Here is an 18,144-nt window from a genome sequence, read left to right as displayed (position 1 = left end):
ATTGCTGGTAATCAAGATTTGTAGTGATCTCTGTTGCATCTAGGTGTAACACTGTTTTAAACCATTATATATATATATATACACACACACTACACAGTGTAATAGCTAGTGACTAGTATGATATTAAGAAATAAGACACATGAAGCCCAGAATTAGAAACAGGAAATGAAAGGAAGACAGAAAGTACAAAAAGCATACAAAGATGAAGAAAGGAAAAAAGAAAAAAGAAAAAAGTATATAAAAGGAAAAATGGGTATAATTTATAAAAATACAATAAAAAAGAATTTTAAGTGAAAATGAAAAACCAAAAAATACCAAAACATTCTGTATTTATAATGTACATCTTGAGTAACTGTAGTGTTCATTTATATAAAGCATTCTGCATAATAGCAACAGTCTACAGTATCTCATAAAATAGATCCACTAGTGAGAAACATTAGAGCTAACCGTCTCTGAGAAGCTACTTACTCCCCTTCCTCCGGTATTTAAAAGCATGATAATGCTTGAGAAAGACTGAACTGAAATGTGGTATGTTTGTTGTTCATCCCACATTGCTATTAAGATCAAAATCTTCATTACAAGCAAACGAAAAGCTGAAACAATACTGACTTACTGTGATCTGCAGTTTTTACATGACGTGAGTTACGAATTGCTTAAACCAGCCCAGTCTGCATTACATTTGGGTTCTGCACATAAGGATATATATATACACACACATATATACATACGCTGATCTGACATATGCTACACAATTAAGCAGGAGTCAAATATGTTTCCTATTAAACACATGTGGGTGGTCTCAAGCGCTACCGTGTCAATGAATTTTCTAAAGCAGTATAGTGCTTAATTTCATTTGAGCAGCCCTCTGAAGAGGATGTAGCTGTGATTGACTCTTGTAACAAAGTGTATTAAGATCTCCTACAAGTAGTACAGTAGAAAAGTGGTCCCATCTTCACCAGAAGCAGTATTCATGGCTTGACTTTGTGAATGAAGATTTGGGAAGGGCTTTACCCATGCTTACTACAAGCGCGCTGATGACTAAAAAGACCAATGTGAGATAGGCAAATCCGGCTGAAAAAAGCACCACAAAAGGTCTCCTTGGGTGGTATAGGCGGGGTGCAATTCTTTCTACATTGTCTTTTCTCCTCGAGACTGGTTCTGTGTGAGTTCTCAAAAGAGTCAGTAACATTATGTATGATGTGTCTCCAAGTCTCCTGATTGGAGGCCAAGGTGGACCACCGATGGTAGTCAATACGGCCAAGGCTAAGGTATTGTTTCATGGAGTCCTTATATCTCTTCTTTGGGGCACTTATCTTGCGGCAACCGCTGGCAAGTTCACCGTAAAACACGATCTTAGGGAGGCGGTGATGCTTCAACCTAGAGACGTGCCCTGTCCAGCGCAGCTGCAATTTCAGCAATAAGGCCTCGATACTGGTGACCCCTGCCTGTTCAAGGACAGAAACATTTGGCACATAGTCAGTCCAATGGATGTTTAGAATTGTATGGAAGCAGCGCTGATGAAAGCATTCGAGGAGTCGCAGGTGATGACATAACAGAAACACCATGCTTTCATTCCCAATTTCTATTCTACATTATTAATTGTATCTTTAAAAGCATTGTGGCATTTGAAACAGAAGATATATCATTTATCATATAGCGATGTCATGGTTTAAACCCAGTCAGCCATAAATCACACAGTCTCTCTCTCACCTCCCCCTTCTTGCCTTCCCCCTCCTCCCGGAGGGATGGGGAGGAGAATCAAAAGAATGCAACTCCCACATATTGAGATAAGAACAGTTTAGTAACTAAGGTATAACACAAATCACTACTGCTGCCACCAATAATAATGACAAAGGAAATAACAAGGGAAGAGAACACAACACCTCACCACCCGCTGACCGATAACTTGCCCCACCCAGCCTGACAGAGCACTGACCAATACCCCGTCCAATCCTGCAGTAAACCTGCCCTTCCGGGTAACTCAGTTACATCCTGGGCATGACATGCTATGGTGTGGAATACCTCTTTGGTCAATTTGGTCAGGTGTCCTGTCTTTGCTTCCTCCCAGCTTTCCCTCCTCCATGGCAGAGCATGAGGCTCACAAAGTCCTTGGTCAGTCTAAACATTTGAGCAGTAACTAAATACATTAGTGTTATCAGTGTTGTTCCCAGGCCGAAAGTCAAAAAACACAAAGCTGCACCAGCTACTAAGAAGGAGAAAAATGACTGCTACAGCTGAACCAAGGACAAGCAAAAAATCAGACTTTAGCATAAGGTATTTTCAGGTAATATTTTTTTCCTATGCTATTTAAAAAATGGGGATGTATTCTGGATGAAACAAATATTAACCTGTGGAGGCAGTGTTCTCACAGGAGAATGGATAATTGGTACATAAATTCTGAATGATCCTGAAAGATACAGCAAGGCCATGAGAGGCCCAAGGAAGCCTAAACAAGCAAGATACGAAGAAGATGGATTTCACCCAGTTAATGAGAACTGTGGACTGTTGGCAAGTTTTCAAGGTCAAGTTCTCACACCTGTGCTTAACCAATTATATGTTAGTCACTAAGGGTCTTCAAGACATGTATCCAATCATAATATGCCAAATCACTGTAAGTGCATGTAAGAAACAGTATTTAAAGGGTTAAGGCTTTGTAATAAATGGCTTTTGTCTGATCATATTGATCTCTGACTGAATCCATATATTTTCTGTGGCAAATGGCGCCCGAACAGGGAGACCATTATTTTTCATATTGCAACTGAAGTAATTAAAGCGCGTGGCACCGAAGAAAGTGGAAAACACAGGGACGTCGGCTGGGTTCGATCCGGCAGGACCAGGATCGGGAGGTAGACGCCTCGGAACGGAGCCTTGTGAGCCCGGAAGACACTGCGCAGTGCAAATAAGGTAACAACCAACCGGGTCTGGAAAAGGGTTAGGATGGGGAATCAACAGTCCTATGTTGACAACACCTTTATGGCGGTAGCTCCAGCTGATACTCGGGAGCCAGTAGCAGCTACTGAGCAACTGAAACAAACTGATGTTAACCCTTTTCGTGCTGCTACTGCCCCTAAACTTAATCTCCAAGGTTTCTGTCTGGGTGGGAGTCTCCTAAGGAGGAGAGTGTAACTCCGAATAAATACCCACCTCCGCCACATAAATCACCGCTTGCATCGCTCCCACTGGAGCTGCAAAATGAGTGGAACTGGGGACAATGGACAAAATCCTTAGATAAACAATTGCAGGACTTGCGGGACCATCTGGACAAATTGGGGAAGGAGAGGGAGTAAGCCCCAGAAAAAAACGAAAAAACCAGGTAAGATCAGTCGTTGTGATGTGTCCTTACCACCGACTCCTACATCTAATAAAGCTAATCCAAGTGCCATGAGATGGTGAAGCTGCATTCAGGATGCAATCATAGACGGTACTATTTTACCGATAGATGTTCCTGCTGCATTTCCTGTTATTATAAATTCTCAGGGACAGTCTGCCTGGACTCCTATGGACTGGAAACCTATGAAAGAAATTAAGGGAGCAATTACTCAGTATGGGTTGTCTTCCCCATATACACAGCAAATGTTACCTGCTTTCTTTTCTAGTACTGTTCTAATTCCAAATGATTGTCTCATAGTGGCTGTAATTTTATTAACTCCTTCACAGTTCCTACATTTAAAAAGTGGGTTTGAGGAGCTTGCTGCAAGGGCTACAGATGAGAATATAGAGTGTAATCCTCATCACCCTTTACACGGTGTTTCATCTGAAATGTTACTGGGAAAGGGACAATTTCACCCTGATGGAGTACAAGCTCAATTTTCTTAAATTGAAGTTTTACAGCAAGCACAGCAATTGGCTTTAGCTGTTCTGAAAGCTGTGCCAGAAGCAGGAAAACTTAATCCTTCATATACATCAGTAAAGCAGGGACCTACTGAGCCATATATGCAATTTATTGACAGATTGACAGAGGCTATCGAAAAGAATATTGATCTGGCATCTAATGCTAAAGAACTGATGCTTATGTCTCTGGCTATGGAAAATGTTAACCCAGCTTGTAAGTGGATTTTGCAGGTTTTGCCAAAATCTGCTGGTCTTCAGGAAATGATGGATGCATGTTCTAAAGTGGACACAGCAGAGGAAAAGGCTGGATACATGGCTACTGCCTTCGCCGCTGCTGTTAAACCCCTTCTACAACAAGGTCAGGGTGAAGGGGGCCTATAGGGATGCTGGAGACGGACTCTTCATTAGCGACTGTAGTGACAGGACAAAGGGTAACGGGTTAAAACTTAAACAGGGGAAGTTTAGGTTGGATATAAGAAGGAAATTTTTTCCTGTTAGGGTGGTGAGGCACTGGAATGGGTTGCCCAGGGAGGTTGTGAATGCTCCATCCCTGGCAGTGTTCAAGGCCAGGTTGGACGAGACCTTGGGTGATATGATTTAGCGTTAGGTGTCCCTGCCCACGGCAGGGGGGTTGGAACTAGATGATCTTAAGGTCCTTTCCAACCCTAACTCTTCTATGATTCTATGATCGTGAGGGTACTAAAGGTACGAGATGTTATAATTGTGGACGGATGGGACATTTTAAAAATCAGCGTACTGTAAAGAAAATTCACCAACACCCCCCCCCCCCAGTGTGGGGTTACTGATTTTGCAGACAAATGTATTAAATGTGACAAATTTGGCCACAAGACAATTGAATGTCGTTCAAAGTTTAAAAAAGATAGGACACCGTTGGAAAACTTGAATGTGAGTGCAATGCCACCCTGCGCGATGACATAAAATCAGGGTGTCTGGACTGCATCCCCTCTGCCACCGCAGGGAGTGCCGGAGTGGATGTGGCAACAGCAATAGATTTTGCCATAACTGATACTTCTGTTCATTGCATTCCATCTAAATTAAATGGGCCCCTTGGTCATGGGTTATGTGCTTTGCTACTGGAACAAACATCAACATCGAGGAAAGGAATCTTTGTTTTATCCGGTATAATTCATGCTGACTATACTGGAAATATTGGGATAATGGTGCAAACACATGCTCCTCCGGTCAACATCCCTGAAAATTCGAAAATAGCTCAATTAATTCCATTTGAGGCAAAAGTCCCTCAGATGGGGCCAAAAATTAGAGGAAATCAGGCCTGGGGTTCCATGGGAATAACACAAATTTTATTTGCTTTAGACATAGCAAAGCACAAACCTGAGGACCAAGTCTCTATAAGAGGTTGTGATAATCAAACAATTAAGCTATCTATGTTCAGCAGGAGTTGTTGGAATAGGGGAATGCAATCAACTCAAATCAGTAAAGAATTAGTGGATGTGCTTATGTCTGATGGAAGTCATACCCAAATTAGACCATGTGTTATGCCTTCTCCTATTGCATTGCTTGGACAAGATGCTCTCAGTCAAATGGGAATGAAACTGACCATAGGAAATTTTTAGTGGCGGCCATTGAGGGACAGACAACCTATAAATTGCAATACCTTACTGAAACACCTGTATGGGTTGATCTATGGCTGCTGACAAAAGAAAAGCTGTCCCATATTCACCAACTGATCAATTAACAGTTAGAAGCAGGCCATATTGTGCCATCCACTAGTCCGTGGAATAATTCAATATTTACCATTCCTAAGAAAAATGGAAAATGGAGACTGCTACATGAGCTCAGAGCTATCAATGCAGTTATGAAAGACATGGGAGCTTTGCAACCTGGCTTGCCTAGCCCTTCAATGATACCTCAGGGTTGGGATTTAATAATAATTGATTTAGTGAAAAATTTGCTTTCTCTGTCCCAGCAATTAACAAAGGAGAGCCTGCTAAGAGATATGAATGGGTTGTTTTACCTCAAGGTATGAAACTCTCCTGTTATTTGTCAACTGTATGTTACCTGGGCATTGCAACCGATCCAACAAAAACTAGAAAAATGTGTTATCTATCACTATATGGATGATATCCTAATTGCAGGCAAAGATTTAAATAAGAACCATCTGCTCTGCCTGCTGCAATCAGAATTAGCGAAAGCAGGACTGGTAATTGCACCAGACAAGGCGCAATGTGAAGCCCCTTGGAAATATCTGGGGTGGATCGTTTCCAGAACTGAAATTAGGCTTCAAAAAGTGAAAATTACCACACAGATAAAAAACTTGTCTGACCTGCAGAAATTGATGGGTGATATCCAATGTGTCTGCCCTTTGTGTGGAATCACAAATGATGATCTGACCGATCTCATGCCCCTTTTAAAGGGTGAGTCAAAGGCAGAACAAAAAAGAGTTCTATCAAAAGCTCTGTATGAGGCCTTAGATCACATCATGACAAAAATCACTAGCTCTTATGCTTCTCAATGGAATCCAGATTTCCAGGCTATTCTGTTTATTTTTAACAGTGAGTATCATCCATTTAGTCTACTAGCACAGTGGGATCTTCAAAAGACTGATCCTTTATGCATTTTAGAATGGATTTTCCTGCCTCATCGATTACGTAAAACTGTAACTACTCGGTTAGAAGTATTTGCTCTTTTGATTGTACGAGGACGTTCACGTCGTCAGGAAATTATGGGCTGTGATACATCACAAATTTGTTTGCCACTTACCAGGGTATGGTTAGACTGGGCACAACAATCTAGCTCTGCTTTTCAGTCTGCTCTGATAGGTTTTGTTGGTCCTCTTAATATACATGTTCCACCTCATAAGATGTTTACAATGCTAAAGAATAATCAATTTGAAGATGTTACCTTTTACTCTAGTAAACCTGTTGTAGGATTAACTGTCTTTACAGATGCAAGCAAAATCAATCACACAGCCGGATATGTTTGGCAAACAGATGATGGCTGGAAAGAGCAGAAGATACTTGGTCATTTTTCCGATTCACTACAAACACTAGAGCTAAGTGCTGTTATTGCAGTATTTCAGCAATGGCCTGACACCCCTCTTAATAGTGTCTGCGATTCTTTATATGTTGTAGGCACTGTTCAACGTATAGAAAGGGCAATTTTACAAGAATTCGCTAATCACAGGTTGTGGATCTTGTTAAAAACCTTATTACATCTTGTGAATACTCGTAAATGTACATATTTTATTATGCATATTCGCAGTCATTCAGGCCTTCCAGGAAGGCTTAGTGAAGGCAGTAACAAAGTGGATAAATTAGTTGCCCCAGCACAGGCAGGACCCTCTGTAAATACCTTTCAACAAGCTCGAGCATCCCATGCCTTCCTCCATCAATCAACAAAAATGTTAGTTCCACAGTTTGGACTGTCCCTAACAGATGCCCAAGGCATTGTGCAATCTTGTCCCGATTGTCAAGGCCAAGCAGTAGGTATAGGCCTTGGAGTCAACCCTCGAGGCCTCTAGCCTCTTCAGCTTTGGCAAATGGATGTGACTCATGTAACCTCTTTTGGGAAACTGAAATATGTCCATGTTACTATTGAAACTATCCTCTTACAGGACAAGCTATTATTGAATGAAAACTTTGAAACAGTTGTTAGAAAAACAAAAAACAGGGGAAGAAGGACTTACACCGGTAGCAAGGATACAGAAAGCTGTGTCTGTTATGAATTTTTTGTGATTGACAGGGGACTTTAATGACCCCCCCCGCCATAATACATGGTCAGGCATTAGGTTCAGGTTATATGACTAAAACTCCAGGTATTCTGGTCCAGTACAAGGATTTGGAAACTGGCATTTGGAAAGGTCCTGTGAAAGTAAAACTAACTGGTCAAGGTTATATGTGTGTAAATTACAGATTCCGGTCTGCGGTGGGTGCCAGCTCGATGGGTGAAACCCTAGAAAGAGTCAGCATCACCCCAGGACACCCCCCTTGTCAGTGATTGAATGAATTGAAATTTGAGCTTAGGACTTCCGTTTTATGGATGTTTTCAGGCCTTCTTAAAGTGAAGGGAGCAACCTTTTTTACGTTAAAGTAAAAAAAAAAAAATAAAACACCAAGAAAAAAAACAACCCCACCCACCACCACCCATCCCCCCTCCCCCGAACCTCCAGGGAAGGGAAACCAGCATGGGATACAGACGTACTGTGTGTGTTTCAGGTGGTGGGAAGGTCTCTCATATACTCTTATCAGGGGTACTGGGCATACTGTGACGGACTGTGGACTTGGGACCCCATATACAACTCATTTAATACAGTGATACTCATGTACTAAAAGTTGGTAAATTTAAGTATGTCTATGTTTCTATCGACCTTTGGAGACCTTTGTAGATATTGCTGGCCACTTCTTCCAACATAGGCTGGCCACCTGTGTCAGAATGAGTGTGCATTTTGGTCAGTATAAAAGCCCAAGCCTCATGTGATGTGGGGGAGGCAGAGCCTCTGTGGGGACACCCGATAAGGCTGAGCCTGCCACCTCGCACTGCAATGATGCTTCTCGGAGCTAGTTTCCTGTTAGTCTCCACAGCGTCCTTGTGCCACATTCTGTACGTGGGACTGTAGTGGGAGTAATAATTGTCTGGATTTTGTGTTTCAAATATTGTAGTTGTGTGGATTGTGATTGTGGGATCCCACACGTGTGTGCGTGCATGTGTTGAGGGCAGGCGGTGTTCTGTGTATTTTTTGTTGTTGGGTTCATGTAAAAGTTTTTAACAGGTAACAGTTTAACATTTCAGGCATGAAAGGATTAATGCAAAAGTGCAGTTGCCAGCAAGTATTTATAGTTGCTGCTGAAGCAGGCAGGCAGGCTTTTATAGCTGCTATCGAGCAGGCCAGCGTTTGTAGGGTGAGTGACTTTGTATCATTAAAAAAAAAAAATAAAAAGAGGCAAAGATGCAGCAATGTGCAGTTTAACCTGTCTACTTCTCAAGAAGTGATAACCTGGAGGAGGGGGCATATTTGTGTCCACCTGACTACAGGTCCATGGTGACTGACTGCAAAGTTTGTCAAGCCTTGCCATGAGCTGGACAAGACGAATGGAAAAACCTGATGCCTCAGCTACAGGAGCTGACCATGAATACCCCAAGCAGAATGAGATAGAGGAAGAGAAAAATGAATGACTGCAGAACATCAATTGGGGGCAACTGAAAAGTAACATCCTAAATATGTGTGCTTGTAAAGTAGCTATTATTAGAGGCTGTGATTTTGTGTATAAAACCACCTGTATTTACTAGCTAGTTGCTAATAAGAAACTACACCTTGTATTATATAGATTTGTCACTTGTAAAAGAGATGTTAGAGTATGGAAATTTGCAGTAGCTGCTAGAAAATGCTAAGGCAAAAGCTAGAAAGATTTTAATACAATGGTAGTGTTATAAAGCAGGTAATGGAACAAATTAAGAGGGGGGGAGAATTCCACTGGTAAGAAATTTCTTTGGCTAGTCCCTCGCTGCCATCAGCATCTTCAACATGCTGCTGCACCCTGCAATAGTTACTCTGCTAATGTAAATTTGTGTGTGCCTTGCTGTAGTAGCATCTTGTTACTGGATGAAGCAGGTGAAACTCTGCATTGACAACAAGGTGCAAGGACTGAGGCTGACAAAAGGCCTGCTACCACAATCAAGGGCAAGACTGGGTTGGCCTCTGTGTTTGCCACCAAGAAGAACCTTTAGCTCCGCTGTTGGCTGCAACCCAGCAAGCGTGGAGCAGTGGGGACACAAGCCATGCCAGACCTTGATGTGAAGGATGGCCTCCCCTGTTACCAGAGAGCCATACAGGAGAAAAAAGGGACAGGCCCAGCAGCCTGTAGTCGGCATATGTTGGAGATATGATCTAGCCCAAATCCCCTGCTCAAGTAGAGTCATCCAAAACATATATAAAACAAAAAGGGGGAGATGTGGAGACAGTGTTCTCATGGGAGAATGGATAATTGGTACATAAATTCTGAATAATCCTGAAAGATACAGCAAGGCCATGAGAGGCCCAAGGAAGCCTAAACAAGCAAGATACGAAGAAGATGGATTTCACCCAGTTAATGAGAACTGTGGACTGTTGGCAAGTTTTCAAGGTCAAGTTCTCACACCTGTGCTTAACCAATTATGTTAGTCACTAAGGGTCTTCAAGACATGTATCCAATCATAATATGCCAAATCACTGTAAGTGCATGTAAGAAACAGTATTTAAGGGGTTAAGGCTTTGTAATAAATGGCTTTTGTCTGATCATCTTGATCTCTGACTGAGTCCATATATTTTCTGTGGCATTAACCCATTTAACTAATGTTATTTTGTTTTCATCTTTTCATCTAATTTCTTATTTTAAGAACTACTCATTTTGTTTTATGTACTTCAGAAATCCCCTCTCAATTTTTTTCCAAGGCAATATGTAACATTATCCTTTGTGCTATCAAGTTTCTTATAAATGCAAAATTCTGAATTTGGAAACCTGTTTTTTCAAACTTATTCATGGAGATTGCTATAAAATCTCAAGAGAGCTAAACCTGCATTTTCTGTTACACAGAGAAAATTACAACTGTGGATATTCCTATACTGTATTTCACCAAAAAATGTCTACATTTTTAGTAGATCTGAAGTAATGAGCTACTTAATGACATATAGTGTGTTTAAGTCTTTTTGGTTTCTTGCCCAAAAACTCTCAATACCCCTGCCACCACACAAGCAAATTTATACCACATGTGAAAACTTATACTTCCAAAGATAAACTTTCATCTCTCTTGTAGTAAACCTAATGCAGTATATCAAGATTTTTTAATAACCATACATCTCTTCATTTTCAATAGCTTCTGCATATTATACAAAATATTTTCTATTAAATGCAGATTTGGTTGGCATTTTCAAGAAAGGAAAGACTATCTTTCCACTGACAAGCTTAAAGAAATTTGAAACAAAAGGAAAATTAAAATCCTTTATATTGGCTTGAGCTTTTCTAGCTATGTTTGGCAAATGCAAGGCTGATGACATTAGATTTTTAATTTTAGTTTAAAATAACGCATCGAAGTAATACTGATCACAGCAGAAGCAAACCACATTGGTAGGACAACCACCTAATTTAGTTTCCATGCTAGTGCTGCACTCAGGTTTTGGTAGATTTTATGGAACAACACTTCACTGATAAAAAACAGCTGGTCTGTGGACTTGGAAAGCAAAATAGCTATGGCATGGCAGGGCTTTTCCCAGTAGATATGTTTCAGATACCTGGATCCCAAACCTTATGAACCGTGTTTATGACAAAGACAGTGGTTTCTGTGCCCAGTCCATCATTCCAAGTACTGCTGCTTGCAATCCACTGCTGTTACATTTCTGCCACTGCAGACCTTTTCCAACTGCAGGGATCAACTTTTATAATCCAGTTTCTTCAGGGTCAGAAGATCTCATATAAATGACATAATCCCTACCTTGAAAACTCAGTCACATGCACACATTCCTTCCCCATGCCCACATTTTCTAAAACCTGTTCTTCCCACACAAATAGTTTTAAACTCCATCATTTGATTTGTGCTCACAGATTTAAGCGATAGGGAAAAGGGCTGATTGTGACTTGCTTTAACATCAGAGCAAGCGTCGTTTCTTCATGTTTCTAAAAACTATTGTCAAACAAAATCTAAAGTTTTAAAACCACAATGGAACAAGATCATTTACACTGAGATCAACAGATAAAAAGGTTTTGGAGTTCACAATTACTTTGAATAATAATCTCCCTTAACTATACAAATTTAATATGTTTGGGTAGAAGCCTGAAGTCTTCTGTTTCAGGTATGTAACAAGACAAAAATTGGCCTGATGCAGCAAATTGAAGGAGCTAGGTCTGCCAATCAATTTCTCTGAGATAGCCAGCAAATTACGAGAAACAAAACTGGGTTAATAGGACTGTATTTCCTCAGTTCAATTCAGTGTAAAGAAAGCATAGCAGTCAAATATTCTCTATTTTCTTCCATGTGACTACTGAAACACAGTGTCCTAACAAGCATAAAAACAAATCATCAAATTCTTCAAACACCATTCAAAGTAAGCTCTCTCTAGCTGTGTTCTCAAGCCTTAACTGGCATTTCAAATAGACAATTGCATACAAAACACTCCAGTATAACAAATCATTGCCAATCTACTAATCCACTGGTGACCTACGTAAGATGTGACTATAAAGTATCTTTTAACAGCGAGATCTACTGGCATATTAAAAATTAGTTCAGTTAGTAAAGTTGGTCATTTTCAGACTCTCTCAGTTCCACACTAACATTTGAATATGTTTCCTCTTTACATGTATAGCAAAGATATCCACATGAGAGCTGTAACACTTGTGCCAGATGCTGTCACCTACCTCCTTTACCCAAAAATATTTACACCATAGTACATGAAACACACTTGGCTGCCCTCAGTGTATTCACAGAGTAATCCTCTACCAGTCACCCTATCAGGGCAAGATCCCTATGTCCACATTCTTGTTCACTCAAAACTAGTGGCTATTATAGTCTATATGTCCTTGCTCTGTATGAACAACATGCATATGGTCCAGATTCTTCTTTTTACTTAAAACTAGTATTATGCCCCCTATATTCCATATTGCCATGGTTTAAGCCCAGCTGGTAATTTAGTACCACACAGCTGTTCGCTTACACCCCCCTCCTTCCTCCCCCCACTCCCGGAGGGATGGGGAAGAGAATCGAAAGAATGTAACTCCCACGGGTTGAAAATATAAAAACAGTCCAGTAACTAAAGTATAACACGAAACCACTACTGCTACCACCAATAATAATAATGATAAGGATAATAACGAGGGAAGAGAATACAACTGCTCACCACCCTCCAACTGATACCCAGCCCGACCCAAACAATGATCTAGCCCTTTCGGGTAACTGCCCCCAGTTTATATAGTGGGCATGATGTGCTGTGGTATGGAATACCTCTTTGGTTAGTTTGGGTCAGGTGTCCTGTCTCTGCTTCCTCCTGATTTCCCCTCCTCCCTGGCAGAGCATGAGACTGACAGAGTCCTCAGTCAGAGTAAACATCACTGAGCAACAACTAAAAACACTGGTGTTACCAGTGCTGTTCCCAGGCTGAAAGCCAAAACCACAGCACTGCACCAGCTACTAAGAAGGAGAAAAATGACCACTACTGCTGAACCCGGGACACATATGCAAAACATATTTCATTCCTTTTAAATTGACAAAAACGCATCTTCAATATAAGTAATATCTGCTTATTACTACGTAATAGCTTTAATAAGCAAAAGACCCATGCACACTGGAGCAGACTGAAGTATATTAATTATGCATTTCTTATGAATCCACAGACTTTATGAAGCTTAATCTCTCCTTTAGTATGAATTGCAAATTTCTTCTATCTCAGTGTAAGCAAGTCTTCTGAAATAATACACAAAAAATGTGAAGAAAAAACCTAAAAGTCAAGACTACACTGCTTTGGACACTTGAACAATATTTAAATTTGTATAATTTGTTTCATTATTTGTTCCATTATCTGAGAAAGTAATATTTATCTGATTTTTACTACACTTGGTGTGCTCACAGCTGGTAGATGCAAAGAAATCCAAATTCAGATTTCAAAACTGAAGAATTTCTGCTGAATACACACAACAAACCAGATTAAACCAGCCCATTAGGAATCCTTCATAAACAAAAGCTAACAAAGCATCTGTCTGGTAACAACAGTACATACCCCTTTCTTACAAAACCTAGTTTAACTGCAAGTAGCAGATAACTTCTGCCTCATCAACACAGGATAAATTCAAAAGTTTCAGTATCATACTCACAGCGAATTCCATAAATCATGAGAGGATCAAGTTGCTTCTTCCCATGCTTCCCCTGGCCTGAAAGGTTGGAAATGGCCTGAATTTCCCGATGGAAGAGATAATCAAGCAATGTCAGTGCCATCTTCTCAGCTGTGCGGCAGTTCGTGCTGATGTGCAGCATGTCAGCCGGCGTGATGAGGCAACGGACCCGCATCTCAGGGTTATTTTCATCTCCAAGCCATGTCCCATTGGGGTAATCCTCTAAAAAGAGAGATTGCGCAAATTCTAATGTGGCACAGAATGAAATAGGTTTAAGTTACAGTCAGCATTTCTTAAGCTATCATGAGCTCTTCCAGTTTTCTTCATAGTCTCTGTAAGCATCCTGAAAATTCAGCATAACTTACAGGCACACAAGGTTTGCTACAGATAAAAAGTTACTCTCAAATGGTCTCAATGGTGACCAAAGTTATTGCCATTAATGTTCTAGTCTATATGGGGAACTGGTGCAATTAGTACAGATGTCTAACTCGCTCTCAGATTCCTTTTAAAGTGTCTCATACTAGATACCAACAGCTGAAAGAACACACTATACTCACAGTGTTCTCATTCATCAAGTTAGTCATCCCCTAAAAATGAAGATTACTGCTACTCCATAAAGTACAGCTAACTTCAAGAATCTAGCATCTTTGAACCACATTTTCCCCCAGAAGCATCGGATTAAAATAAGTCTAAGCAAGGTGATAAATTTAAAAATTTAAATGATAAGCAACAGTGAGCATAACTTATTTAATCACTTAAAAACAGTATTTCAAGCAATCATTCAAACTTGGCAGAGATCCCAATCAAAACTTTGATCTTTCTTCAAATTTACTAGTCAATAGTTTATATTATCTACAAAATTATATTATCTACAAAATCATCAACCAAGTGCATCTTCTTTCAAGCACATGGTTATTAGCAGCAGAACTATTCCCAAATTATCTTGTTCATACACACACATTTATATACAAGAACGTTCTTTATTTCTGTCCCCCAGCCTTTCAGTTTGGCCTATTCTTTTTAAGAGGAATACTAAGCCCTCACTTGAAATTAATCCTTGAAGGCAATGAGAAAAGTTGGTGCCTTCCAGACTACTGAGAAAGCAGAACTGAGCTCATAAGGATGACCAATCCCTACTGAAGCAGGGGTTGCAACACAGGACCTGGGATGAGACTCTCATTCCAGATTTAAAAAATTTCCAGTACAAGTCTTGACAATGCTAACAGGAGCTGGATGGAACTAGATAGAACATTCCAGTCCTATTTCAAAGCTCACTGACACAGATCATTTGGATTTGATTTCTATGTTTGCTTAAATTTGTGGAGTAAAACAAAGCTTCCTGACTTATTAGACACTCATCCTTCCCATACTAGAGCTTTATCATGTTTCATTGTTCTTCCACACGCATTCAGAAGGGTAAAAATGTGAAGAAGTCATTCAATTAACATGGTGTATTTTTCAATAAATTCCTTTAGAACTTTACCATATTTATATAAAGTCACAAATCATCAAATCATAGAACAGTTAGGGTTGGAAAGGACCTTAAGATCATAAAGATCCAACTCCCCTGCCATGGGCAGGGACACCTCACAATAAACCATGCCACCCAAGGCTTTGTCCAACCCAGCCCTGAACACCACCAGGGATGGAACATTCACAACTTCCTTGGGCAACCCATTCCAGTGACTCACCACCCTCACAGTAAAGAGCTTCCTCCCTATATCCAATCTAAACTTCCCCTGTTCAAGTTCTAAACTGTTACCCCTTGTCTTATCACTGCATTTGGTATTCTTACTGCTATGCAGGACCAGAATCAGTCTCAAGATGCTGAGGCTGACAAGTTCTTCTGACAAATTAGGAAACCTTGAAAGTATTTTCACATGTTTTTCTTGGAATCAAACATGTCAAGATTGGGGTGGGGGTTTGTGCCCCCCCCCCAACTTAGCCTTAAAAAATAACAAAAAAAAATAACAACCCAGCTCATAGCCTACAAAAATAAACCACATCTCTAGAAAATCAAGAACTATTTTGGCTGATGTGTAAAAATTACAAATAACCTTCTTAAACTTCTGAGAATTAGTCCAAATCCTTTGCCTGTTCAAACCATACATAGCTCACAGGGACAGTGATTAACTGACCAAGACTACAGAGCACTGACTTCATTAAGGCCTGGGTTCAGCTGTAACTTAATTCTCTCCTTCTTAGTAGCTGGTGCAGTGCTGTGTTTTCAACTTTAGTCAAAGAACAATGCTGATAGCACACCAGTGTTTTAGCTGTTGCTAAGTAATGCTTACCCAATCAAGGACATTTCAATCTCATGCTCTGCTAGTGAGGAAAGGTACAAGAACTGGGAGGAAGCAGAGACAGGAAACCTGACCCAAACTAGCCAAAGGGGTATTCCATACTACAGCACTTCATGCCCAGTAGATAAACTGGGGGGGAGTTACCCAGAAGGGCCAGATCTGTGCTCGGGTGGGTCTGGGTATCAGTCAGTAGATGGTGAGCAACTTCATTGTGTATCACTTGCGTTTATTGTTTTGGGGTGTTTTTTTTCCCTTCCCTTTTAATTTTATATTGCCTCCCCTTGTTATTTCCCTAATTGTTATTATTAGCAGTACTAGTAGTAATTTTGTATTATAATTTAGTTATTGGACTGTTCTTATCTCACCCCATCAGATTTACATTCTTTCACCTTTCCCCTCCATCCCTCCAGGAGTGGGGGGGGGGGGGAAGAAAGGGGGTAGCAAGCAAGCAGCTGCATGGCTACAAGCTAGAAACTGGGCTTAAACCAGGACAGACATCTTTTTAAATAAACTTCTGTCAGTTAGCCCAACTCCTTTGTCCCTACAAACCATACACAGCTCACAAGAGTAGTGACCAAGACTACAGCACACTAACTTCATTAACTGACAATCATCATAATTGTCCATATAGCACAAAGGATTTGGTTAACAGAGACACAGCTGCAATTAACTTCTAAGCCCCTAAGGTTAGGGGACTGTCACACTATCCAAGATACTGTGAAAATATATCCTGCACTCATGGTTTCTTCAGTTGTTTAACAGACAACACATAGGGCAAGAAAACATACATAGGCACACAACACCAAAGCATACTTGTCTGTGTGCATAAAAGTTTCAACATCAGCAAGATTACATATTTGTTAAAAATAAGGCCTGAGTTTTAATATGTGGTTAAATCCATGAGATGAAGAGGAGATAACACTTTATGACTCATGGAAGGCCAGGGAATTTATTCAACATAAGTAGAAAATGAGGACTAAGCAATCATCTGTAATTTAAAACAATCAGAAAAAAAAAAATCCAAATGAAATTGAGAAAATTGAAACATGTGGCCTTAAAAAGCTTTTAAAGCTCTTAGAAAAGGTGTTTCGTGTCAGAAAAGGAGCATATTTCTAATTTCTCACTGTCTTTATCTGGTCATAGGGAACTTGGCAGGAAAAGCAAAGTGCTGCAAATGATCATATAACATTAGAGATTTGATCTCACAGTGAACTGGAAAATCCTGTGGATGGATAAGTCCTGGCCCCATTCAAATAGCTGCTTGGATTCACATTTGGAAAGCAAATTCTGAGCACTATTTAATAGTACTATTGTAAAATGACCCTTCAAGACGTGAAATTCAAGAGACAGTGTGTGACTACATTTTCTTTGGAAAAATATTATTCATCCTTTAACACACCATGTAGACCAGTTTTCCCTTATCTTCTAAAAAAAAAAAAGCAACAACAAAAAACAAATATGTTTACATTCCTAATTCTGTATTTTTAGTCTTAAAATGCAGTGAAAGGAACGCAGAGAAGGCAGATATGACACAAAACTTTCCTAAATTGGCTCCAACATTACATGTCAGTGTATCAAGTGCAAAGTTCATTGAACCAGTTCCAAGTCAGTGGATCTTGCCATTTTATTTGTATCACTTAAAACCAGCTTTTATGGAGCTGTGTTCAAAAGCATTTAACATACATGGGAGAGACTAAGGACTGTGTTTGTTTCTTCATAGCTTCAAAGTCTTAGCTTTGGCATAGACATTTTAAAAAATATCTGCCTTTAAAGCAACATAGTAATGCTCAATGGAATATTTTTATACCCTGAAATGAGGACTTGATTTTTTTTTCTTCCATATTGAAAATAGGACAGTAACTACTCTGAAACTTTAAAAGGATAGCATAATGTGCGTTAATGTTTTAGGAACAGATGCTCCTCTTGTTTGTACAATAAGTCACAGAATATTTTAAATGCTACCATATACTGAAGATGTTTAAGAACAGCATTTTTAAAATATTCCTTACATCTTGAAGCCTCTTGTATCTTGAAAGCAATATCTAATATTAAGAAAAATAATACTCTCATCAGATCTCCTAGAGAAACATGCAAGAACAGAATAATCACAGTATCTTTGATAGCTTATTCATTAGTTGAACTGCAAGTATTCAACATTTTTGTTTTGTTGAGCTAAT

General features: G+C 39.9%; 1 protein-coding gene across 3 annotated transcripts in view; it reads right to left on the bottom strand.

The window, feature by feature from the left end:
* Nucleotides 1-18,144, bottom strand: part of LOC130600613 (protein BANP-like) — a 104,875-nt gene that overhangs the window by 28,999 nt on the left and 57,732 nt on the right. For all 3 annotated transcript variants that reach the window (XM_057412085.1, XM_057412103.1, XM_057412094.1), the window contains one exon: nt 13,647-13,886. In XM_057412085.1, the coding sequence (XP_057268068.1) occupies nt 13,647-13,886 (240 nt within the window). The remainder of the gene's footprint in view (nt 1-13,646; nt 13,887-18,144) is intronic.

This window comes from Pezoporus wallicus, unplaced genomic scaffold, assembly GCF_028554395.1.
Source record: "Pezoporus wallicus isolate ANWC-B61680 ecotype Strahan unplaced genomic scaffold, APGP_CSIRO_Pwel_v1 contig_8421, whole genome shotgun sequence".
Taxonomy (NCBI): domain Eukaryota; kingdom Metazoa; phylum Chordata; class Aves; order Psittaciformes; family Psittacidae; genus Pezoporus; species Pezoporus wallicus.
This window is presented reverse-complemented; position numbering and strand designations above follow the sequence as displayed.